Source organism: Salmo trutta, chromosome 16, assembly GCF_901001165.1.
Source record: "Salmo trutta chromosome 16, fSalTru1.1, whole genome shotgun sequence".
Taxonomy (NCBI): Eukaryota; Metazoa; Chordata; class Actinopteri; order Salmoniformes; family Salmonidae; genus Salmo; species Salmo trutta.
The window spans coordinates 57,996,636-58,021,919 of record NC_042972.1 but is presented as its reverse complement, the minus strand read 5'-3'; the positions used below and the strand labels follow the sequence as shown (position 1 = coordinate 58,021,919).

Here is a 25,284-nt window from a genome sequence, read left to right as displayed (position 1 = left end):
ACACCCCCTGCTATATTGTGGATAAAGAGTTACCTGTCTAACAGAACACAGAGGGTGTTCTTTAATGGAAGCCCCTTCAACATAATCCAGGAGGAATCAGGAATTCATCAGGGCAGCTGTCTAGGCCCTTTACTTTTTTCAATCTTTACTAATGACATGCCACTGGCCTTGAGTAAAGCCGGTGTGTCTATGTATGCGGATGACTCAACACTATACACGTCAGCTACTACAGCGAAATCACTGCAACACTTAACAAAGAGCTGCAGTTAGTTTCAGAATGGGGGCAAGGAATAAGTTAGTAAACTTAAACCATTGTATTTGGGACAAATCATTCACTAAACCCTAAACTTCAACTAAATCTTGTAATAAGTTGTATGGAAATTGAGCAAGTTGAGGTGACTGCTTGGAGTAACCCTGTCATGGTAAAAACATGTTGATACAGTAGCTAAGATGGGGAGAAGGCTGTCCATAATAAAGCGCTGCTCTGCCTTTTTAACACTATCAACAAGGCATGTCCTACAAGCTCTAGTTTTGTCGCACCTGGACTACTGTTCAGTCATGTGGTCAGGTGCCACAAAGAGGGACCTCAAATTACAATTAGCTCAGAACAGGGCAGCATGGCTGGCACTTAAATGTACAAAGAGAGCTAACGTTAATAATAATATGCATGTAAATCTCTCCTGGCTCAAAGTGGTGAGGGATTGACTTCATCACTACTTGTTTTAGTAAGAAGTGTTGACATGCTGAACGCTTTGAGCTGTCTGTCTAAACTACTAGCACACAGCTCGGACACCAATGCATACCCCACAAGACATGCCACAAAAAGTATTCACAATCCCCAAGTCAAGAACACACTGGGAGTTGCACGGTACTACATAGAGCCATGGCTACAGGGCACTCTATTCCACATCAGGTAACTAATGCAAGTGGTAGAATCAGATGAAAAAAAAACCTGATACAAATACACCTCATGGAGCAGCAGGGACTGTGAAGAGACATACAGGCACAGACACACATACACATAAGACACGCACTACACACACGTACACATGGATTTTGTATTGTAGATAAGTGATAGTAGAGTAGTGGCCTGAGGGAACACAATGTGTTGTGAAAAGTGTTATGAAATGTAATATTTGATATAACTGTTTTAATGTTGCTGGACCCCAGGAAGAGTAGCTGCTGTCAGGGGATCCTTAATAAATACAAATGCAAATTCACTTGATTCCAATTCAATAGTTGCAATATCAGCTAAGTCTAACTCAGTGGATGGCAAATTCTGCTCTGTCTTATCAATAGATTTAGTTGTGTCTTGACTTTGTAGAGAGTATACTCTACCTGGTCTGAAATGTGTGTTTTGTTGAGAAGGCTCTTACGTCATTAGCAACTTTTCCAATACTGATATCTTTAATTGTGATTTATTTATTATTATTATTATTATTTATTCTATTCCAGATGCAAATGCAGTGGCATTGTTTTTAATAAAACCTTTGATGGCGTCTCATAAAATCCAAGGATCATCGACTGAATTTTTGTTAATCAATTCTATTTTCTTGAAGGAAATAGAGGAGTCGATAATAGTACGAAATCCATTCGGGAGAATGTTTTGTGCCTGTTTGAATAAAAAGTGTATTATTTTGCTATAGGGTTATGAGCTCACCAGGTATCATTGAGGTGGTAATTGGAGAGTATATGTTAGAGAACCTTGGTTGCCTGTTTATTGTAGTTGGTCTTATTAGATTTGTCCCGCATGTCCAGAATGGCGTTCATATCTGTCCCAATAACCAGTTGGAATTAAGTTAGTTCTAACAATATCCAGTTCAGAGAATAAAACAATTTAGGATCATTTGAATTTGGAGCATACACATTAATAAAGACCATTTTCTTTCTATTATGGGTACATTTAAGGAAAATGATTCTGCCTTCTTGGTCTTTGCTTTTAACCTCTATGGGATTGGTGTCCCTAAACCAAGACAGTTGTTGCTAGCGTGTGCTAATGTGACTAGAATGACATTACAAACAAAAGCCAACTTTCCGGGATATAGACATGTCTTATCTGGGCAGAAAGAAAAATACCATGCTATTGTTTGAGGAGTGTGCACAACAACAAAACACCTTTAGCACGGCAACTGGTTTGATACATTCACTTCTGAAGGTAAATGATGTACTTACATTCAGTAATCTTGCTCTGATTTGTCATCCTGAGGGTCCCAGAGACAAAAAGAAGCATAGTTTTGTTTGATAAAATCAATTATATTCAAATGTAGGAACTGGGTTCTACAGTTTGAACCCCTGCTCTCTCTGGCCCCACACCCACCTCGCCCGGCCATCAAATGTGGGAATGTTAGTGTCTTTTCTGTAGGGAAGTTAATTATCAATCAATCAATCAAATGTATTTATATAGCCCTTCTTACATCAGCTGATATCTCAAAGTGCTGTACAGAAACCCAGCCTAAAACCCCAAAAAGCAAGCAATGTGGGTGTAGAAGCACGGTGGCTAGGAAAAACTCCCTAGAAAGGCCAAAACCTAGGAAGAAACCTAGAGAGGAACCAGGCTATGAGGGGTGGCCAGTCCTCTTCTGGCTGTGCCGGGTGGAGATTATAACAGAACATGGCCAAGATGTTCAAATGTTCATAAATGACCAGCATGGTCAAATAATAATAATCACAGTTGTCGAGGGTGCAGCAGGTCAGCACCTCAGGAGTAAGTGTCAGTTGGCTTTTCATAGCCGATCATTGAGAGTATCTCTACTGCTCCTGCTGTCTCTAGAGAGTTGAAAACAGCAGGTCTGGGACAGGTAGCATGTCCAGTGAACAGGTCAGGGTTCCATAGCCGCAGGCAGAACAGTTGAAACTGGAGCAGCAGCACGGCCAGGTGGACTGGGGACAGCAAGGAGTCATCATGCCAGATAGTCTTGAGGCATGGTCTTAGGGCTCAGGTCCTCTGAGAGAGAGAAAGAAAGAAAGAGAGAATTAGAAAGAGCATACTTAAATTCACACAGGACACCGGATAAGACAGGAGAAATACTCAAGATATAACAGACTGACCCTAGCCCCCCGACACATAAACTACTGCAGCATAAATACTGGAGGCTGAGACAGGAGGGGTCAGGAGACACTGTGGCCCCATCCGATGATACCCCCGGACAGGGCCAAACAGGCAGGATATAACCCCACCCACTTTGCCAAAGCACAGCCTCCACACCACTAGAGGGATATCTTCAAACACCAACTTACTACCCTGTACAGCAACCCAAGATGTAAAATAGTAAATAATGGTTACTTCTCAGAAAGTATTGAGCTTTTAAGAGGAGGTTGTCTGTTGTCTCCATATCTATTTATTATGGCCATTGAAATGCTAGCTATTAAAATTAGATCCAACAATAACATTAAGGGGTTAGAAATCCAGGGGATGAAAACAAAAGTGTTAATGTTTTTAATAGCTAGTGTTTTCTTAAGTCTGCAATCTGGATCCCAGCACAGTCTCTCTCGTTGAAGATCTTGATCACTTTTCTAGCCTCAGTGGATTAAAACCCAATTATGACAAGTGTACCATGTTAAGTATTGGATTGTTAAAAAATACAGTGTTTACACTACCTTATAGTTTACCAATAAAATGGGCGGATGGTGAAGTAGACGTACTTGATCTTCACATCTCAAATATAAATGAACATACCACAAATGATTTCAATAGAAAGTTTGCAAAAATAAATACGATTGTGCACCCACGGAAAGGTAAATACTTGTCTATTTATGGAAAAATCACATTGATTAACTCAATGGTCCTATCACAGTTTACTTACTCACTGCTTACTCCAGATGACTCATTTTTTAATAAACAAAACATTCTTTATGGAAAAAATGTTTAAAGAATTGTACTATATTTCAAATCAAATCAGTTTATTTGTCACGTGCACAGAATACAACAGTGAATTACAGTGAAATGCTTACTTACAGGCTCTAACCAACAGTGCAATTTAAATAAAAAGGTATTAGGTGAACAATAGGCAAGTAAAGAAATAAAATCAACAGTAAAAAGACAGTGAAAAATAACAGTAGCGAGGCTATATACAGTAGAGAGGTTATATACAGGCACCGGTTAGTCGGGCTGATTGAGGTAGTATGTATATGTAGATATGGTTAAAGTGACTATGCATATATGATAAACAGAGAGTAGCAGTGGCGTAAAGAGAGGTTGGCGGGTGGTGGGTAGCGGGACACAGATGCACTGGTTGGTCAGGCTAATTGAGGTAGTATGTACATGAATGTATATTTAAAGTATGCATTCAGCAGTGTAAAAGAGGGGTTGGGGGGGAAACACAATGCAAATAATCTGGGTAGCCATTTGATTACCTGTTCAGGAGTCTTATGGCTTGGGGGTAAAAACTATTGAGAAGCCTTTTTGTCCTAGACTTGGCACTCCGGTACTGCTTCCCATGCAGTAGTACAGAGAACAGTCTATGACTGGGGGGCCTTCCTCTGACACCGCCTGGTGTAGAGGTCCTGGATGGCAGGCAGCTTAGCCCCAGTGATATACTGGGCCGTACGCGTAGTGCCTTGCGGTCGGAGGCCGAGCAATTGCCGTACCAGGCAGTGATACAACCAGTCAGCATGCTCTCGATGTTGCAGCTGTAGAACCTTTTGAGGATCTGAGGACCCATGCCAAATCTTTTTAGTTTCCTGAGGGGGAATAGGCTTTGTCGTGCCCTCTTCATGACCGTCTTGGTGTGTTGGAACCATTCTACTTTGTTGGTGATGTGGAAACCAAGGAACTTGAAGCTCTCAACCTGCTCCACTACAGCCGCTTTGATGAAAATGGTGGCGTGCTCGGTCCTCCGTTTCCTGTAGTCCACAATCATCTCCTTAGTCTTGGTTACGTTGAGGGATAGGTTGTTATTCTGGCACACCCAGCCAGGTCTCTGACCTCCTCCCTATAGGCTGTCTCATCGTTGTTAGTGATCAGGCCTACCACTGTTGTGTATTGATAGTGGTGTTGGAGTCGTGCCTGGCCGTGGGTGAACAGGTAGTACAGGAGGGGCCTGAGCACGCACCCCTGAGGGGCTCCAAGGTTGAGGATCAGCGTGGCAGCTGTGTTGCTACCTACTCTAACCACCTGGGGGCGGCCCGTCAGGAAGTCCAGGATCCATTTGCAGAGGGAGGTGTTTAGTCCCAGGATCCTTAGCTTAGTGATGATCTTTGAGGGTGCTATGATGATGAACGCTGAGCTGTAGTAAATGAATAGCTTTCTCACATAGGTGTTCCTTTTGTCCAGGTGGGTGATAAGAGAATTATCTATTAAAGGTAAATGAATCAATAGAACATGATGAATTATTAGTCATACAGAATGGTTAATGAATAATCAATGTAATGATCAATGTATGGATAGATAAGTTTGATTAGTTCTGGAAAGTTCAGGAACCATGTGATAGGGAAAGGAATGTGTATATGCAATTAGAGGGACACCAGGAGACACATGGTCTTGGGAGTGAGAGCTTCAAAGCATTTGTTATCTTGAGGGAAAGAAACAGGCGAGATCAGGGGAGTGATAAAGAGTGTGAGAAGTTTGTGGGGGAGACAGGTCACCAACAGTGTGTGTAAATGCATGTGCGTAAGAAAGCAAGAACTATATAATGACTGTTTTGTTATCCGGACGGGAGAACGTTCTCTGAATAAAAGCTACAGAAACCTTTTGCAGAAAGCTGAGTCCTTGCCTAATTATTTTAACCCATTGTCTTACAAACCTTGGGCATTAGTCAAGGCGAATTGATTCTTGATTATTATCATCAAAGATATAAAATTCCTTTAACAGTGGGAAAGGGCAGTGTGGAGTGCAATAGAGATTGCATCGTCTGTGGATCGGTTTGGGCGGTATGCAAATTGGAGTGGGTCTAGGGTTTTTGGGATAATGGTGTTGATGGGAGCCATTACCAGCCTTTCAAAGCACTTCATGGCTGCGGACGTGAGTGCTACGGGTCTGTAGTCTTTTAGGCAGGTTGCCGTCTTGTTCTTGGGCACAGGGACTATGGTGGTCTGCTTGAAACATGTTGGTATTACAGACTCAATCAGGGACATGTTGAAAATGTCAGTGAAGACACCTGCCAGTTGGTCAGCACATGCCCGGAGCACACGTCCTGGTAATCCGTCTGGCCCCGCAGCCTTGTGAATGTTGACCTGTTCAAAGGTCTTACTCACGTCGACTTTGGAGAGCGTGATCACACAGTCGTCCGGAACAGCTGATGCTCTCATGCTTGCATCAGTGTTGCTTGCCTCGAAGCAAGCATAGAAGTGATTTAGCCCGTCTGGTAGGCTCGTGTCACTGGGCAGTTCTCGGCTGTGCTTCCCTTTGTAGTCTGTAATAGTTTACAAGCCCTGCCACATAAGACAAGCATCGGAGCCGGTGTAGTACGATTCAATCTTAGCCCTATATTGACGCTTTGCCTGTTTGATGGTTCGTCACAGGGCGTAGCAGGATTTCTTGTAAGCTTCTGGGTTAGAGTCCCGCAACTTGAAAGCAGCAGCTCTACCCTTTAGCTCAGTGCAAATGTTGTCTGTAATCCATGGCTTCTGGTTGGGGTATGTACGTACAGTCACTGTGGGGACGACGTCCTCGATGCACTTATTGATAAAGCCAGTGACTGATGTGGTGTACTCCTCAATGCCATCGGAAGAACCCCGGAACATGTTCCAGTCTGTGATAGCAAAACAGTCCTGTAGTTTAGAATCTGCTTCATCTGACCACTTTTTATAGACCGTCACTATCAAGATAGAATTGTGGTCAGATTTACCAAATGGAGTGCGAGGGAGAGCTTTGTACGCATCTCTGTGTGTGTAGTACGTCATCTAAAAAAAAAATCCCTCTGGTTGCACATTTAACATGTTGATAGAAATTAGGTAGAACTGATTTAACTTTCCCTGCATTAAAGTCTCTGACCACTAGGAGCTCCGCCTCTGGGTGAGCGGTTTCCTGTTTGCTTACTTCCTTATACAGCTGACTGAGTGCGGTCTTAGTGCCAGCATCCGTCTGTGGTGGTAAATAAACAGCCACGAAAAGTATAGCTGAAAACTCTCTATGCAAATAGTGTGGTCTACATGTTATCACAAGATACTCTACTTCAGGCGAGCACAATCTAGAGATTTCCTTAGAATTTGTGCACCAGCTGTTGTTTACAAATATGCACAGACCTGTCTGCTATCAGCTGCAGACTGTCGACGTGGCTGAATCGGGGCAGCAGCAGGGACAGGACACAGACTTACAGCCAGTGCTACAGTGGGTAGAGGTGCTACTTAGACCACCGTGGGAAGAGGTGGCGGCGCCGTGGCAGCGCTCTCACTCGCGACCAAAGAGTTGTGGTCAAGTTTGAGAGACTGCGGCTGGCTGATGGCCTGCTACATCGGGCATGGAAGGAGCCAGCTATGGGAGAGGAGAGGTGGCTGGTGGTGGTACCTAAAGCTCTGCGGGAGGCTGTGCTCCAGGGCACTCATGGGGGGTGGGGACTGGACACTTTGGGGTCACAAAACCCTCCGCCGCCTCCGTCAGGGCTTTTACTGGAGCAGCACAAGAGGGATGTGTCCAGGCCGTTCTCATGCTCAGCTCCAACAGTTCCCAGTTAGGGCTCCCATGGAGAGGGTGGGAGTGAATGTGGTTGGGCCGTTCCCCACCACACCACTTTGAGTCCTGTGTGTTTGCCACCATGTGTGAGAGGCTGGGTATGCACAAGACCCGCACTACTTCTCTCTATCCTCAAAGTGATGGTCTTGTGGAGCGATTCAACAAAACGCTTGGACAGCAGCTGGCCATCGTCTCTGCCAAACACCAGCGTGACTGGGACAAGTACCTGCCCATGGTCCTCATGGCATGCCGCTCCGCTGTCCAAGATTCCACCTCCTGCACGCCTGCCTTCCTCATGCTTGGGAGAGAAATCCGCACCCCTGCAGAGATGGCGTTTGATCGGCCCCTGGGTATAGGTGGATATGCCCGGAGACTCCAGGACCGCCTGGAGACAGCCCACATCTTCGACAGAGAGCAGCTGGTGAATGCAGGTGTGAGGCAGAAGAGGAACTATGACATGTACATCTGGGGTAGGCACTTTGTGGCTGGGGAGCTGGTCAGAGAAAGGCAGATGCCTCAAGTTGGACAGCCACTTGGTGGGGCACTGCAGCTTCCTGGAGAGGTTAGGGGAGGTTGTGTACCGGTGCAGGTTCCTCCCAGGGGGAGAATGGTGGCACTGCACTGGGACAGGTTAGCCCCATACAGAGGGTCCTCTTTTCCCCAAACCCCAGGGACCCCACAATCCCCCCCTCTGGCAATGCATCCCCAAAGCACTTTGACTTTGTTGTGGGGGGGCTGTGTAGCAACCCGCACAGACAGATTTGTGTTATGAGTTATGCTGTTCATTTGTTAAGGTACTTACCAGTACTCAGTGTTCGCAGGGTCCGACATGCCAGTCAACCTGCTGTCTGCCAAACACGTGAATGTCTGGAGTGTTACGATTCGGGGCATCCTTGTGGTTGGTGGAGCGGCGGGGGGCTTGGAAGGGGGGTGGAGCACCGCAAGTTTAAGACCATGCTTAGCCATTGTTCTCTCTCTTTACGTCTGGTCTTAACAAGAGATGGATCACCGTTGTTTGATACTGTTTTCCTTGGTTTATTTGGCGTGGGCTACGGCCAACCAGTAGCCTGTGTTGAGTTTAGTTAATAAACCGGGAATTCATAAACGCAATCCTCTGTCCGGACATTTGTTCATTTATGATCTAGCCATGTCATTACAATATAAATCTGTGTCTGGAATAAATCCATTCAGTAGTATCCAGACATGCATTAGGCTATTTATTGATAATTTGATCATTTCGTTGATAATTGAATAGGACTAAGTAAGTAAATTATGTGCATTTTCATCTGTTGGAGTCGTTTACCTTTGAACATTGTGTGTGAATCTGAAGGAACATAACAATGCTCTCTGACGGGTTGCCCGGTAATGTGCACTTGAGATCCACTCTATAGCGCCATTGAAATGTAAAGGCAATGTTCCTGTGTTCGCGTAGACCACATTCACGGTAAACGCTGCATATGTCGGCTCAATTGGAAATTACCTTAAATTTCAAAAGCGCTATAACACGGATCTTTAGCAGTACGGATTGAATCTAGCCCTTTCCTATTGGTTGTCACTCTTTGTTGCTGCTGGGAAATCATGCTGAAGAGGAAAGGTACAAACAAATAATGGTTGTTGCTAAGACACAGTTAATAATGCACAGATCCTACTGCCTTCATTGGAGAAATATACTTGGTGGTGGCCAGGAGTTTGACCCTTCAAGCAAGAATGTTTCAGAATTAAAGGGAGGCGGTGTGTTGATTGGTAACTATGCTTTTATTAAACATGAACAAAAATAACACCACAGCTTGATTATAGTCAATCACACACACAAACAAAATCCAACCATATGTACTCACAAATTCAACTTTCTTTCACTCACACACAGATGCCTGGTAAAATAATGGTAAAAATAAAATTAAAAGATACACACATACATTTGGGATTTCAAATACAAATGCATTACAAATAAAAATGTTCAGGTACATTTTCATACTAGGTTACAAATGGTCAATGTGGACATTAAAATGTAAAGTATGAAAGTGCATTGAGCAATAAGGACGATAACTACTCAAAATAATACATACAGTATGCTCATGTCACATTTGCATCATAAGGTAAGATTTATTTAAAATCAGTGTGTTCAGTACTCCTATATTTCGATGTGTGTATGAATGTGTGTTCCATGTCCAAGTCTTTGGGGTCACACCATGGTCCAAGACTAATAATATTTTTAAATACAATGTACCACACTGTTTTTAAATGATTCATTTGTATTTTAGTATTTGTATTTATTAAGGATCCTCATTTTATAATTACGAAAAATAACAAACCACTCATTTCCAGCCTTGAGTCCATCTCGGAAATAGATGTAACGGCAATCAACCACATACATAGCTATCTTTACATAATCTCAGGCATTTTATTTAGCAAACCAGTAGACAAATAATGAGATCACTTTGAACTGTGGTGTGGATTCACCCCACACACATGTGGATTTTGTACTCTCCCTGGGGTCCAGCAACATTAAGGCAGTTATGTATAACTTAAAATATTACATTACATTTCAAAACACTTTTTACAACACATTAAGTGTGTTCCCTCAGGCCAATACTCTACTACCACATATCTACAATACAAGATCCATGTGTACGTGTGTGTAGAGTGCGAGGTGAATCAAGTTAAACTGTGCTGGGTGAATCATGATAAACTGTTCGAGGTGTAGATTACATCTAACATTCCAGTGTTCGAACTTATAAACAACGCATGGAAATGATGCAGACAATCTATCTGCAATCCCCCCCAGGCTGAATGCATGTGACTCCATGCCAAAAAAATGGCAATGTTCTCTTTAGATATAATGCCACGAGCCGCTTGTGGATTTGACAGCTCTAGATTTGTATTCTTTGGAATACAACATGAGTGAAGTTTTCATAGTTTAAAGCGCATGTTATTAGATAAAATGAAGGTCAACCTAATACTGGGCAACATACTGTAAATGTGTAAATTTCTCTGGAATACAGAAACTGATTATGAAAGCTGTAAAATAATATGGTATAGATTGACTACTAATGGCAGCTCAAAACTGTCTCTACAAAGACATTAAACTGTAAAACTCCTTATTAAATCAATCCTTATTGTGACCACCATTGCAGTGAAAATGCTTGAATTAATTTGACTCAAACAGTGCCCTTTTATGTCATCACAAAGAAGAAAAATATAGGGAGATATGGTTTTTACACTCTCGCAAACGCATTTCTTAAACGTAAAAAACAGAACTTATGTAAATAAGGTTTCAGCCCCTTGGCTATGAGACTCAAAATTGAGCTCAGGTGCATCCTGTTTCCATTGATCATCCTTGAGATGTTTCTACAACTTGATTGGAGTCCACCTGTGGTACATTCAATTGATTGGACATGATTTGGAAAGTCACACACCTGTCTATATAAGGTCCCACAGTTGACAGTGCATGTCAGAGCAAAAACAAGTCAGGATTGTGTCGAGGCACAGATCTGGGGAAGGGTAACAAAAAAATTGCTACAGCATCGAAGGTCCACAAGAAAACAGTGACCACCATCATTCTTATAAGGAACATGTTGGAAACTAACGAGACTCTTCCTAGAGCTGGCCGCCAGGCCAAACTGAGCAATCAGGGGAGAAGGGCCTTAGTCAGGGAGGTGACCAAGAACCTGATCGTCACTCTGACAGAGCTCTAGAGTTCCTCTGTGGAGATGGGAGAACCTTCCAGAAGCACAACCATCTCTGCAGCACTCCACCAATGGTAGAGTGGCCAGACAGAAGCCACTCCTCAGTAAAAGGCATATGACAGCCTACTTGGAGTTTGCCAAAAGGCACCTAAAGACTCTCAGACCATGAGAAACAAGATTCTCTGGTCTGATGAAACCTAGATTGAAATATTTAGCCTAAATGCCAAGCATCACATCTGGAAGAAACCTGGCAATATCCCTACGGTGAAGCATGGTGGTGGCAGCATCATGCTGTGGGGATGTTTTTCAGTGGCAGGGACTGGGAGACTAGTCAAGATCAAGGCAAATATGAACAGTGCAAAGTACAGAGAGATCCTTGATGAAAACCTGCTCCAGAGAGCCCAGGACCTCAGACTGGGGCAAAAGTTAATCTTCCAACAGGACAAGGACCCTAAGCACGCAGCCAAGACAATGCAAGAGTGGCTTTGAGACAAGTCTCTGAATGTCCTTGAGTGGCCCCGCCAGAGCCTGGACTTGCTCCTCAGTAAAAGACATATGACAGCCCACTTGGAATTTGTCAAAAGGCACCTAGTGACTCCCAGACCATGAGAAACAAGATTCTCTGGTATGATGAAACCAAGATTGAGCTCTTTGGCCTGAATGCCAAGCGTCACATCTGGAGGAAACTTGGCACCATTCCTACGGGGAAGCATGCTGTGGGGATGTTTTTTAGTGGCAGGGACTGGGAGAGTAGTCAGGATCAAGGTAAAGATGAACGGAGCAAAGTTCAGAGAGATCCTTGATGAAAACATGCTCCAGAGCACTCAGGACCTCAGACTGGGGTGAAAACGACCCTAAGCACACAGCCAAGAAGATGCAGGAGTGGCTTCAGGACAAGTCTCTAAATGTCCTTAAGTGGTCCAGCCAGAGGCCGGACTTGATCCCGATCGAACATCTCTAGATAGACCATAAAATAGCTGTGCAGCAACGCTCCCCATTCAACCTGACAGAGCTTGAGAGGATCTGCAGAGAAGAATGGGAGAAACTCCGCAAATATAGGTGTGCCAAGTTTGTAGCGTCATACCCAAGAATAATCAATGCTGTAATCGCTGCCAAAGGTGCTTCAACAAAATACTGAGTAAAGGGTCTGAATACTTATGTAAATGTAAAATGTCAGTTTGAATTTTTTTATAAATTTGCAGAAATGTCTAAACCTGTTTTTGCTTTGTCATGATGGGGTATTGTGTGTAGATTGATGAGGATTTTTTTTTGTTATACATTTTTGAATAAGGCGGTAACAAAATGTGGGAAAAGTCAAGGGGTCTGAATACTTTCCGAAGGCACTGTAAGTATTCACACCAAATTGAGCTCAGTTGCATCCAATTTCTTTTGATCATCCTTGAGATGTCAGTACAACTTGATTGAAGTCAACCTGTGGCCAGTTCAGGATTTAGAAAGAAACACATCTGTCTATTTAAGACCCCACAACTGTCTGTAGATCTCTGAGGCTGTAACACAACAAAATGTGTAATAAGTCAAGGGGTATGAATACTTTCTGAAGGCAATGTACATGATTCAAGTTTTTGTTGTGGTTTGAGGACTCCCGTTTGTGGTTTTGGTTGTTTGTGTTGCTCATAGGCACTAGTTGCAGAGAGCAGGGTACATATTTGACTGTCTCTGACCACCAGACCACTACAGTCTAATGGCTTCATCCTGTACACACCACTCCTGCTCATTCTCATCTCCTGTGCAGCTTAATTTTGCCCTCTGTGTCAAGCTTTTGGATAACCTCCGTCTCAAAATCAGCATGGTGGACTCCGGTTTTCCTAAATGCGCCGCCATACTTGTTTTCCTCCCAGTAGTGGTGCCAGTTCCCATGTTGATCGGCTCCATAGCCAAATACCGACACCTGTAGAAGGACAGAAATGTTTAGCGTTAGCATTACTAGTGTTATTAGCATTCTGTTTACTTTCAACCAGGCTTCTCATTCTAAAGATAAGGCTCTTGATGTCAAAGGATACTCACCTCATCGCAGATGTGCAGGGCAAATATTATGGCCAGCATGCCCGTGGATGGGTATCTGCCATGGCGCTCTGTCCACCGGTCGTGGGTGTACTTAAAGAATGCTGGATTCATCACCATTACCTGCAAACGAGAGGGTGATTAGCTGTAATGCAACACACAAAAAGCATTAATAATTAAATGTTTTCATCCAACATGACAATAAAAAATGTAAACATTTAAAATAAACTTGTTTTTTTCAGCTTTTTCTGCTGTTACATGTACATTCTACACACATTTTACATAAATTGCATTTTTATTTAATTTTTCACAGTAATTGCATTGCAAAAATCAAGTTATTTGATATTTTGATATACATAACATTTCTGTAGATAGATAGTAATGTTACATTATAAATCGTCTTTTCAGAATTTTGTATAATTGAAATTGAATAACGCAAAGTTTTGAATCAAGTGTTGTTTTGCGTATCAGTTCATAAACCATGTGCCATGGAATTGGCACATCACAAACTCTTTCCAAATATTTTGCAACCTGTATGGCGCCGCAGTCAACATTTTGTCAAGCAAATGACAAGGCTTACCTTATCCTTGTCAGCCTGTACTCGATCTTTCACCCTCATGTATGTCCTGAAGAAACATGAAAGAAAAACAACAATAAGATAGTTTTGTTTTATTTTATTTTACCTTTATTTAACCAGGTGGGTCAGTTGAGAACCAGTTCTCATTTACAATGACAAACATGTGTCACAATAAAACGGAACAGTAAAAATGAACACATCAAAGACAACTGTTTCATACCTCATTTGCACATACTGTATATAGACTTTTTCTACTGTATTATTGACTATGTTTTTTTTTATTCCATGTGTAACTCTGTGTTGTTGTATGTGTCGAACTGCTTTGCTTTATCTTGGCCAGGTCGCAGTGGCAAATGAGAACTTGTTCTCAACTAGCCTACCTGGTTAAATAAAGGTGAAATAAAATTAAAAAACTAAAAAACAGACTCGGGCCTAGATTCAGTCAGATCAAGTGTTAACCGGCGATAGCCTTCACCTACATACTGCAGCAGAGGTGTGACTACGTTGGAGCTGTCAAATCGGTGAGCAGCTGGTCTTGATCATTGTCACGAAGCCACATCCATCCCACTCACGTTAGAAGTTCAGAACGAGAAAGTGTAGTCTATTTAGAAATAATGGCACTCAAAAAGAAAATCATTCAAGTAAATAATGAAGATTTATATCAGCCTAGTCGAGGTGTAGATTACATCTCACATTCCAGTGATCGAACTTGTCAACAAGACTGCATGTGATTTTTCTTAATGTGACTCAGTGCCGGCAAAGGCAATGTCAGCTTTGTGGATATGACAGTTCAGACACCGCTATGTGGGTGTCGGCTTAAGCGGGTCTGATTGAATAGAGCCCTAGGACAAGATCAAGGTCAACAATGTCAACAGTTAACTATGTCATCTGTTTTAGTCAGTCAGACGCATACCATGCAGTAGTCAGTTGAGTGCACAAATACCGCTACTGCATGTTGGGGAGTGACAATAAAAAGCTTGTAATTGGCATAGAGTGGACCTACGTTTTGATTTCTCCCGTCGACAGGGCGCTGGCTACCCACTGTAGATCGCGGAGTTTAAAGGGCAGCAGGACGAGGTGGACCCCAGGGCCGATGTCCACTGCACTCTCAGGGTACATGAAGTGGTGTGTCGTTCTGTTGCCCACGTCCGCCTCGAACCCTAATGTGGTGGCTTTATTCATTCTTGACAGCAAAGTGAGAACATTGCTTCAGTTCACAGGCATGTCATGTATGGCGTGCGAGATAACAATCAGACACTGTATTAGATTTAACATGGTAACCAATGGTAACCTTGCAGCTACTGTGCTGTAGTGTACTGTATTCATTCCTTCCAGACAGTCAGTCAACCACCTGACTTAACCAATAGTTAACTAATTATGGTGTTGATTGAGCTCATGTGGTATGCCTCTGGTTTCAGGAGATGAGGTAATTGGGTCAGGTGGTTTGTTGCGTGTCTGGAACTGAAGCCTGGTCACTGCGGTTCATCAGGCTCACTATTGCCTAATCCTGCCAGTGTGAATAGAGGTGGGTTGTTTGGATCATGGCAGTGATGGGGTTGTGTAATGCCTGCTCTCGCTTTTTAGACTATGTTGGTGTTGTGTGTGATAAGCATGATTCTTTGGATTTTCTATTGTGGTTGTTATGTCTGTTAATGGTTGTTTTGAATGTTTGATTGTTTGTGTTGTCTGCGTTGGGTCATGTTTTCTCTGGGCCATACCTTATGACACTGTTATGGGAGTCTATCAAGGAGCCATATTGAGAGCCCAGCAGGTTTCCTGAGTTCCCCACCACTGCACACTTCCTGCATTGAGCTTGTTTGGGTTGGACATCCCTGGCGGGGGGAGCGATGACCTGGAACATCTTCTGGATCACCTCGTATATCGTACGCTCATCGGTGGACCGCTGCAAAGCCTGACGGGAATGTTCAAAACTCACTTTAGATGTGGAACAACAATATCTCACAGGAATAATGCCTGTGCTCACCTTTGGTTACCAACAAACAAAAACAGGGCAATATACAAGGGTCCTTTTAACATTCAGTACTCAGGAAATCACCAGCCTAAATAGATTCTAATTTTGGCAGCTCCAGAGGGAGGCCTTGTGTTAAATGTGCCCCTTCATAACCAGCCAGCCTTTTTGTGGCAATTTTATTAACAATTTTGGCATTCTTAGCAGACCAACTATGGCAACACTGTGTGTGTGTGTGTGTGTGTGTGTGTGTGTGTTTGTGTGTGTGTGTGTGTGTGTGTGTGTGTGTGTGTGTGTGTGTGTGTGTGTGTCCTGACAACTGCATTTCAGTACCACGCTGGCAAGCTTATCTTAGCCCACTTACAGTGTTGCTTTCGGAACCTCAAAAGCCTTTAATTACGATAAATTAAAATGTTTTGATACACATGCTCAGACTGGAGAAAGGCTAACTGAGGCCGAATTGTCCTTCAGGGAACTTCTTTTGGAAAGTAATCACCCTGACGATTACAGTGCAAGGAATACACCGCGGTAGGTTTAAATGACATTTGACTTCAAACTTTTATGATTTTTGCAGCGTGCTTTAGAGACGAGAGTAGGACCACTTAGGGCTCCATTCAATCCAAATCACGGAAGTTCAGCATTACAGTGTGATTGAAATTTAAAATTCAGCATTAGCGGAGACTGCATTCACGGTAAACGATGCATATGTCGACTCGATTGGAAGTTGCCATTGAATTACTAACGCTTCAGCGATAAAGATTAAATAGAGCCCTAAATTCCTCATGAATAAAATGATAATTGCCGAGTATATCTGTGAATACACACATTACAGATCCATATACAGTGCCTAGTGAAAGTCTACACACCCCTTGCATGGTCTTTATATTTTGCTACCTTAAAACTACATCTAAAAAGGGATTACATTTGATATTTTTTCCTATAGATCTACACAACCTACTCCACATTTTCAAATACTTGGTGGAAGCACTATTTTCAGCTATTACTGCTGTGAATAATTTGAAATAATATCCAACCAACTTTGCACAACTCTTAGAGCAGAGAGTATATACTTTTTCCACATTTTGTTGTGTTACAGCCTGAATGGATTAAATTGAGATTTTGTGTCACTGGCTTACAGACAATACCCCATAATGTCAAAGTGTAATTATGTTTTAGACATCTTCACAAATGAATAATACAAATTAAAAGCTAAAATGTCTTGAACCAATACATATTCAACCCCTTTCTTATGGCAAGCCTAAATAAGTTCAGGAGTAAACATTAGCTTAACAAGTCACAGACTAAGTCACATGGACTCACTCTGTGTGCATTAATAGTGTTTAACATGATTTTTGATTGACTACCTCATATCTGTACCCCACAATCGAGCAGTGAATTTCAAACACAAAGACCAGGGAGGTTTTCCAATGCTTCGCAAAGAAGGGCACCTATTGGTGGATGGGTAAAAATAATTTAAAAAGCAGACATTGGTTATCCCTTTGAGCATGGTGAAGTTATTAATTACACTTTGGATGGTGTATCAATACACGCAGTCACTACAAAGACACAGGCATCTAACTCAGTAGCAAGAGGAAGGTAACTGCTCAGGGGTTTCACCATGAGGCCAATGGTGACATTAAAACTGTTACAGAGTTTAATGGTTGTGATAGGAGAAAACTGAGGATAGATCAATAACATTGTTACACCACAACACTAACCTAAATGACAGTGAAAAGAATGACGCCTGTATGGAATAGAAATATTCCAAAACGTGTCCTGTTTGCAATAAGGCACTAAAGTAAAACTGCAAAAAATGTGGCAAAGAAACTAACTTTATATTGTGAATACAAAGCATTATGTTGGGGCAAGTCCAACACAAGACATTACTGAGTACCACTCTTCATATTTTCAAACATGGTGGTGGCTACATAATGTTATGGGTATGCTTGTTATCGGCAAGGAATAGGGAGTTTTTTTAGGATAAAAAGAAACAGAATAGAGCTAAGCACAGGCAAAATCCTAGAAGAAACCTGGTTCAGCTTGCTTTCCAACAGACACTGGGAGACACATTCACATTTCGGCAGGACAATAACCCAAAACACAAGGTCAATTATACACTGGAGTTGCTTAGCGGTTAGAGTGTTGGACTAGTAACCGAAAGGTTGCACGATCAAATCCCCGAGCTGACAAGGTGCAAATCTGTCGTTCTGCCCCTGAACAAGGCAGTTAACCCGTTGTTCCTAGGCCGTCATTGAAAATAAGAATTTGTTCTTAACTGACTTGCCTAGTTAAATAAATAAATAAAAATACCAAGATGACATTGAATGTTCCTGAGTGGCATAGCTACAGTTTTGACATAAGTCAGCTTGAAAATCTATGGAAAGGCTTGAAAATGGCTGTTTAGCGACCAACCAACTTCATGAATAATGTGCAAATATTGTACAATCTTGGTATGCAAAGCTCTTAGACTTAGACTCACAGCTGTAATCACAGCCAAAGGTGATTCTAACATGTATTGACTCAAGGGTGTGAATATTTATGTAAATTACATCATTGCTAAAAGTTCTAAAAACATGTTTTCCCTTTGATAACATTTTAAGGCAACGAAATGTCGACTGTGCAAGGGGTTTGTAGACTTTCACTAGGCACTGTACCTTGATTTCTTTTCAAATGACTTATTATTGAACGATAGTGAACAGGATATATAGTTATACAATGTAATACTACATTATTACTATTATTACTAAGTAGAAATGTATTACATTGTATTGATGTACTTCTAATAATGTACAGACATAATATTTGGGAAATTTCTTTCTGTAATTTTTGTTACAATATACAGAATTTTTGCTATTTGGTCCTATACCTTTAAACATGGTCCTATACCTGTAGGACCATGTTTAACAATAAGCTGACAGTATTTGGCCACATACATGGTCACAGTCTTTGGCCCCTGTCATCAATAGTAATGATCTTACCAGCCACCACTTCAGGGCCAGGGGGTCCATGTTGTTGTCTCTGTCTGTGAGGAAGGGCTGCTGCTGGGGGTCATAGTGCTGAGCGAACCACGCAGAAACCTTCATGTCCGCTATGCAGGACGGGCACTCACATATCCTGTCTGGACTGGGCACCGTGGCACTGGGTGTTGCCCATATTCGGTTAACAGCGGGCCCTGGCACAGTCCTGGAGGTGTCATGGGTCTCCATCAAAGTCATAGACAGGATGTTGTTCTTCTGAATGGTGATCATGACGAAGAGAATCCCACCAAACAGAGAAAACAAGCACAACTTCCTCTTGAAGAGCATGACTGGACGTTATGAGGTAGGTAGAATGGTGTACAGTCAGTGCCCTGGGGAAAAGGCAGTCCAGTGATAGGCGTCGGCACCAGGAGTTTAAGTGGTGGAACCCAACTTAGGCAGTCCAGTGTTATTGTCTTGGCTTATATCCTTAGTGATTCTGGATTCAAAGGTAAGAACCAGAAACATTCAGCAACTACTTTCTGATGTTCTATCTCCCTGCTGTTCCAGCCAGAGAGATGGCACACTTCTTAAAATCACAGGTAACACAAACATGCAGAAGAATTGGTTGATACCGGAGTTTATAAAGGAGAGGGTGTTAGCTGGATTGTGACCCTGGCCTGATGTGTCCTATTTGATCGAGGAGAATAAGTCCCATGAAACAATTCGACCCAAAAATGTTGTCTGCCGCTTACGAGGGAGACTGCCTTGCTCTGCTCAAGGCAATCGGTGAGGAAATGTAGAAGAGGAAGGAAAACATATAGCTTTCGGTTTCCAAATTCCCTGCCCAAGCCTAAAGAAGGCCTCGCGTTGGTAAAACCTCCATGTTTCTCTCCAGAGCTCCAGTCTGAATGCGCTGCTAGAAGACACAAACACACAGAGATATCAGCATCATACAACGATTCAGAAAACAAAATCAACATCAACCAAGCTGCTTACGTAACAAACAGGAGATGGGGAGAGAAATCAATACTCCAAGAGCCACATACTGAACAGTCAATGGCAGCTTTTGATAAACTGCCCATCAATGTAGGGCTAAATACATACCGTATCTTGAAAACATCCATCAAAATGATACTGTGTGGATGGCCATCTGGTATTTCCAGTATTTGCACTGAATATATGCGCTCGGTACTAACTCCACTTCTTATCAGCACGATCAATAACAAAGCTTGCACAAATGTAACAGAGTCACCCTATTGGCTGTGAACCTTCTGTTGTTAGCACCCCTCTTCCTGTGCACAGAAAGAGGAAATCCAGCAGAACTGTTAACGTGCAGACTTTTTCTTCACATTGAGTTCTCAGAGCACAACACTACCATCGAAGGAGTGGAAAGTGGAAAGCCAAAACAACTGTTGCCTCTCGCAGAGGCACACAACTGAGCCTGAGCGTCCACTCTGCAACACACAAGTTTATAAATAAAGTCACACGCTGGCTCTGCATTAATGCATCTCCCATAGATACAGTGCCTGCATAAACTGTAGCTACAGCTGTTGGGAAACACAGATAGACACACATCACCTGTGTCGAGAGACCATTGAGCGAGGCTTTCAAATTGAGGGATGTCAAACATACCATCCAATACCCCCCCTCCCCTTTGGGCCAGACTCAGTGACACCAGGGATGCAGAATCACTTGCATTGAAATCACTTGCATTGAATAAGCCAGCCTGCTAACGTCCCTCACTGGGATCCTGCTGCCTCTGGATAGTAGCAACAGAGACTCCCCACCTGGCTGCCAAGCTAAAGCCACAGTGGTTAAAGGATCCGAGAGAAGAGGGGTTGGAGGGAGAATTCCCAGGGATCAGCTGATCGTCAGCTGATGCAGTGGAAGAGTTCTGTTAGATGAGATGAGATCATATCGGTGTATCCCTGCCTGCTTGTCTGTCTGCCTCTCTGGTCCTGGTACAGAACAAACATCCCTGCATCTTATCCTCAGAACAACGCAACAAAAAACCCAGGCCCAACTGACAGGCCAAGGCCCAGACACTTCACATTCATTATTCAATCAAATGAAGCCAGGGAATCCTGAATTACAACGGCAGGGCAAGAGAGAGAACACCCACATAGGGATACACACAGGGCATCACAGCAGAGTCTGCTTTGTATGTGCCAAGGCATATACACATATGCTTAAAAGGAGTAGCTACAGTGCCTTCAGAAAGTATTCATAACCTGTGACTTATTCCACACTTTGTTGTGTTACAGCCTGAATTCAAAATTGTTTCATTTTTCTACACACAATAAATACCCCATATAATGGGTCAATACTTTGTAGAAGCACTTTTGGCAGTGATTACAGCATTGAGTCTTTCTTGGTAAGTCTGTAAGAGCTTTCCACTCCTGGACTGTGCACAACATTAGCCCATTGGTCTTTGCAAAATTCTTAAAGCTCATTTTCAGGTCATGCCATAGATTTTAAAGTAGATTTAAAGTGCTGTGGAAAAGTATTTGCCCCCTTCCTGATTGTACCTATTTTTGGGCATATTTTTTATACTGAATGTTATCAAATCTTCAACCAAAACCTAATATTAGATATAGGGAACCTGAGTTAACAAATAACAAAACATATATATAATTGTTTTATTTATTTAATTAACAAACTTATGCAACACTCAATTCCCTTGTGTGAAAAAGTAATTGCCCCCTTACACGTAATAAGTGGTTGTCTCACCTTTAGCTGCAATGACTGCAACCAAATGCTTCCACATCCCTGGGTCACTCCTCTTTTCAGTTTGCTTCAGCTAGCAACTGAAACGAGCTGCAACAAACACTCAAACTGCACAGTTTTATCTCAATCTCTTCATTCAAAGACTCAATCATGGACACTCTTCCTGACAGTTGTGGCTGCTTTGTGTGATGTATTGTTGTCTCTACCTTCTTGCCCTTTGTGCTGTTGTCTGTGCCCAATAATGTTTGTACCATCTTTTGTGCTGCTACCATGTTGTGTTGCTACTATGTTGTTGTTATGTTGTGTTGCTACCATGCTGTGTTGTCATGTGTTGCTGCCTTGCTATGTTGTTGTCTTAGGTCTCTCTTTATGTAGTGTTGTCTCTCTTGCTGTGATGTGTGTTTTGTCCTATATTTATATATATATAAGCTAAAGTCATTCTCCTACCCAAAAATAGTAAAGCCCCCATTACTTGCTTAAATAGCTGACCAATCAGCCTGTTACCAACCCTTAGCAAACTTCTGGAAAAAATTGTGTTTGACAAGATACAATGCTATTTCACAGTAAACAAATTGACAACAGACTTTCAGCACGCATATAGAAAAGGACACTCAACAAGCACAGCACTTACACAAATGACTGATGATTGGCTGAGAGAAATGTATGATAAAATGATTGTGGGGGCTTGTCATACTTAAACGCAGCTTTTGACATTATCGATCATAGTCTGCTGCTGGAATAACTGATGTGTTATGGCTTTACACCGCCTGCTATAATGTGGTTAAAGAGTTATATGTCTAACAGAACACAGAGGGTGTTCTTTAATGGAAGCCTCTCAAACATAATCCAGGTAGAAGCAGGAATTCCCCAGGGTAGCTGTTTAGGCCCCTTGCCATGACTACATGGAACTCTATTCCACATTAGGTAACTGATGCAAGCAGTAGAATCAGATTTAAAAAGCAGGTAAAAATATACCTTATGGAACAGCGGGGACTGTGAAGTAACACAAACATAGACACATGTATACACACACATGATAACATGTGCACTATACACACAAGTACACATGGATTTTGTATTGTAGATATGTGGTAGTGGAGTATGGGCCTGCGGGCACACACTTAGTGTGTTGTAAATTCTGTAATGAATGTATTGTAATGGAATTAACTGCCTTAATTCTGCCAGACCGCAGGAAGAATAGCTGCTGCCATGGGGATCCATAATAAATACAAAAATACAACATCTCAAGTGGGATTAGGTCTGGACTTTGACTAGGTCATTCCAAAACTTAAAATGTGTTGCTTTTTAACCATTTTCATGTAGACTTGATTATGTGTTTTGAATCATTGTCTTGCTGCATTACCCATCTGTGCTTCAGCTTCAGCTCACAGATGGATGGCCTGACATTCTCCTGTAGAATTCTCCGATACAGATCAGAATTCATGGTTACTTCTATTAAGGATTAGCCCCTTTTTTTACATTTTTGCCTAAAATGACATACCCAAATCTAACTGCCTGTAGCTCAGGCCCTGAAGCAAGGATATGCATATTCTTGGTACCATTTGAAAGGAAACACTTTGAAGTTTATGGTAATGTGAAAGGAATGTAATAGAATATAACACATTAGATCTGGTAAAAGATAATACAAAGAAAAAAACAACCGTTTGTTTTTGTATTTTTTTGTACCATCTTTGAAATGCAAGAGAAAGGCCATAATGTATTATTGCAGCCCAGGTGCAATTTAGATTTTGGCCACTAGATGGCGTCAGTGTATGTGCAAAGTTTTAGACTGATCAAATGAACCATTGTATTTCTGTTCAAGACTGCCCAAATGTGCATAATTTGTTTACTAATAACTTCATGTTCAAAGTGCACTCTCCTCAAACAATAGCATGGTATACTTTCACTGTAATAGCTACTTAAAATGGCGCTGGAAGAAATGGCAGCAGTTTTACTGGCGCCCAACCAATTGTGCTATTATGTGTTTTTTTCGCGTTATTTGTAACTTATTTTGTACATAATGTTTCTGCAACCGTATCTTACAGCAAAAAAGAGCTTCTGGATATCAGGACAGCAATCACTCACCTCGGATTAGACAAAGATTCTTTCTTCAACAAGCAGGAAGCACAGGACATTCTCCAAACACCGGACAGGGCCAACATCCCCGTTATTTGCAAGAGGAGGAGACGCAGGAATAGAGGACACAGAGCGGGATGCCACGTGAGGACCCGCAGGAGGCGAGTGGGAAATCTATTACCGTCAAAATTACTCGGCAATGTGCAATCATTGGACAATAAATTAGACAACGTACGATCACAAATATCCTACCAACGGGACATCAAAACTGTAATATCCTGTTTCACGGAATCATGGCTGAATGACGACATGGATATTCAGCTTGCGGCATATACGCTGCACCGGCAACATAGAACAGCACACTCCGGTAAGACGAGGGGGGGCGGTCTGTGCATATTTGTAAACAACAGCTGGTGCACTAAATCTAAGGAAGTCTCTAGATTTTGCTCACCTGAAGAAGAGTATATTGTGATAAATTACAGGCCACACTACTTGTCTAGAGAGTTTTCAGCTATACTTTTCGTGGCTGTTTATTTACCACCACAGACAGATGCTGGCACTAAGACCGCACTCAGTCAGCTGTATAAGGAAATAAGCAAACAAAAAACCACTCACCCAGAGGTGGCGCTCCTAGTGGCCGGAGACTTTAATGCAGGGAAACTTAAATCAGTTCTACCAAATTTCTATCAACAGGTTAAATGTGCAAGCAGAGGGAAAAAAAACTCTAACTTGTAATCCACACACAGAGACGTGTACAAAGCTCTCCCTCGCCCTCCATTTGGTAAATCCGACCAAAACTCTATCCTTCTGATTCCTGCTTACAAGCAAAAATTAAAGCAGGAAGCACCAGCGACTCGGTCTATAAATAAGTGTTCAGATGAAGCAGATGCTAAACAACAGGACTGTTCTGCTATCACAGACTGGAACATGTTCCGGGGTTCTTCCAATGGCATTGAGGAGTACACCACATCAGTCACTGGCTTTATCAATAAGTGCATCGAGGATGTCGTCCCCACAGTGACTGTACGTACATACCCCAACCAGAAGCGATGGATTACAGGCAACATTCGCACTGAGCTAAAGGGTAGAGCTGCTGCTTTCAAGTTGCGGGACTCTAACCCGGAAGCTTACAAGAAATCCTCTATGCCCTGCGACAAACCATCAAACAGGCAAAGCGTCAACACAGGGCTGAGATTGAATCATACAACACTGGCTCCGATGCTCGTCTTATGTGGCAGGGCTTGTAAACTATTACAGACTACAAAGGGAAGCACAGCCATGAGCTGCCCAGTGACACAAGCCAACCAGACGAGCTAAATCCCTTCTATACTCGCTTCGAGGCAAGCAACGCTGAGGTATGCATGAGAGCATCAGCTGTTCCGGACGACTGTGTGATCACGCTCTCCGTAGCCGACGTGAGTAAGACCTTTAAACAGTTCAACATACACAAGGCTGCGGGGCCTGACGGATTACCAGGACGTGTGCTCCGGGCATGTGCTGACCAACTGGCAGGTGTCTTCACTAACATTTTCAACATGTCCCTGATTGAGTCTGTAATACCAACATGTTTCAAGCAGACCACCATAGTCCCTGTGCCCAAGAACAAGACGGCAACCTGCCTAAAGGACTACAGACCCATAGCACTCACATCCGTAGCC

At 42.5% G+C, this 25,284-nt stretch overlaps 1 protein-coding gene across 4 annotated transcripts in view; it reads right to left on the bottom strand.

The window, feature by feature from the left end:
• Positions 1-12,691: 12,691 nt before the first annotated feature.
• The window catches only part of LOC115151103 (CMP-N-acetylneuraminate-beta-galactosamide-alpha-2,3-sialyltransferase 2), a 35,627-nt gene continuing 23,034 nt past the window's right edge, over positions 12,692-25,284 (bottom strand). Inside the window, exons 1-7 of one of the 4 annotated variants that reach the window (XM_029695088.1) lie at positions 19,928-20,101; positions 18,842-19,739; positions 15,613-15,806; positions 14,898-15,077; positions 13,898-13,943; positions 13,321-13,440; positions 12,692-13,204 (exon numbers count right to left, since the gene is read on the bottom strand). In XM_029695088.1, the coding sequence (XP_029550948.1) occupies positions 13,034-13,204; positions 13,321-13,440; positions 13,898-13,943; positions 14,898-15,077; positions 15,613-15,806; positions 18,842-19,168 (1,038 nt within the window). In that variant the 5' untranslated portion in view covers positions 19,169-19,739; positions 19,928-20,101 and the 3' untranslated portion in view covers positions 12,692-13,033. Of the gene's footprint in view, positions 13,205-13,320; positions 13,441-13,897; positions 13,944-14,897; positions 15,078-15,612; positions 15,807-18,841; positions 19,740-19,927; positions 20,102-25,284 lie in introns of those variants that run through there. The other 3 variants (XM_029695090.1, XM_029695089.1, XM_029695091.1) reach the window with 3 other exon arrangements.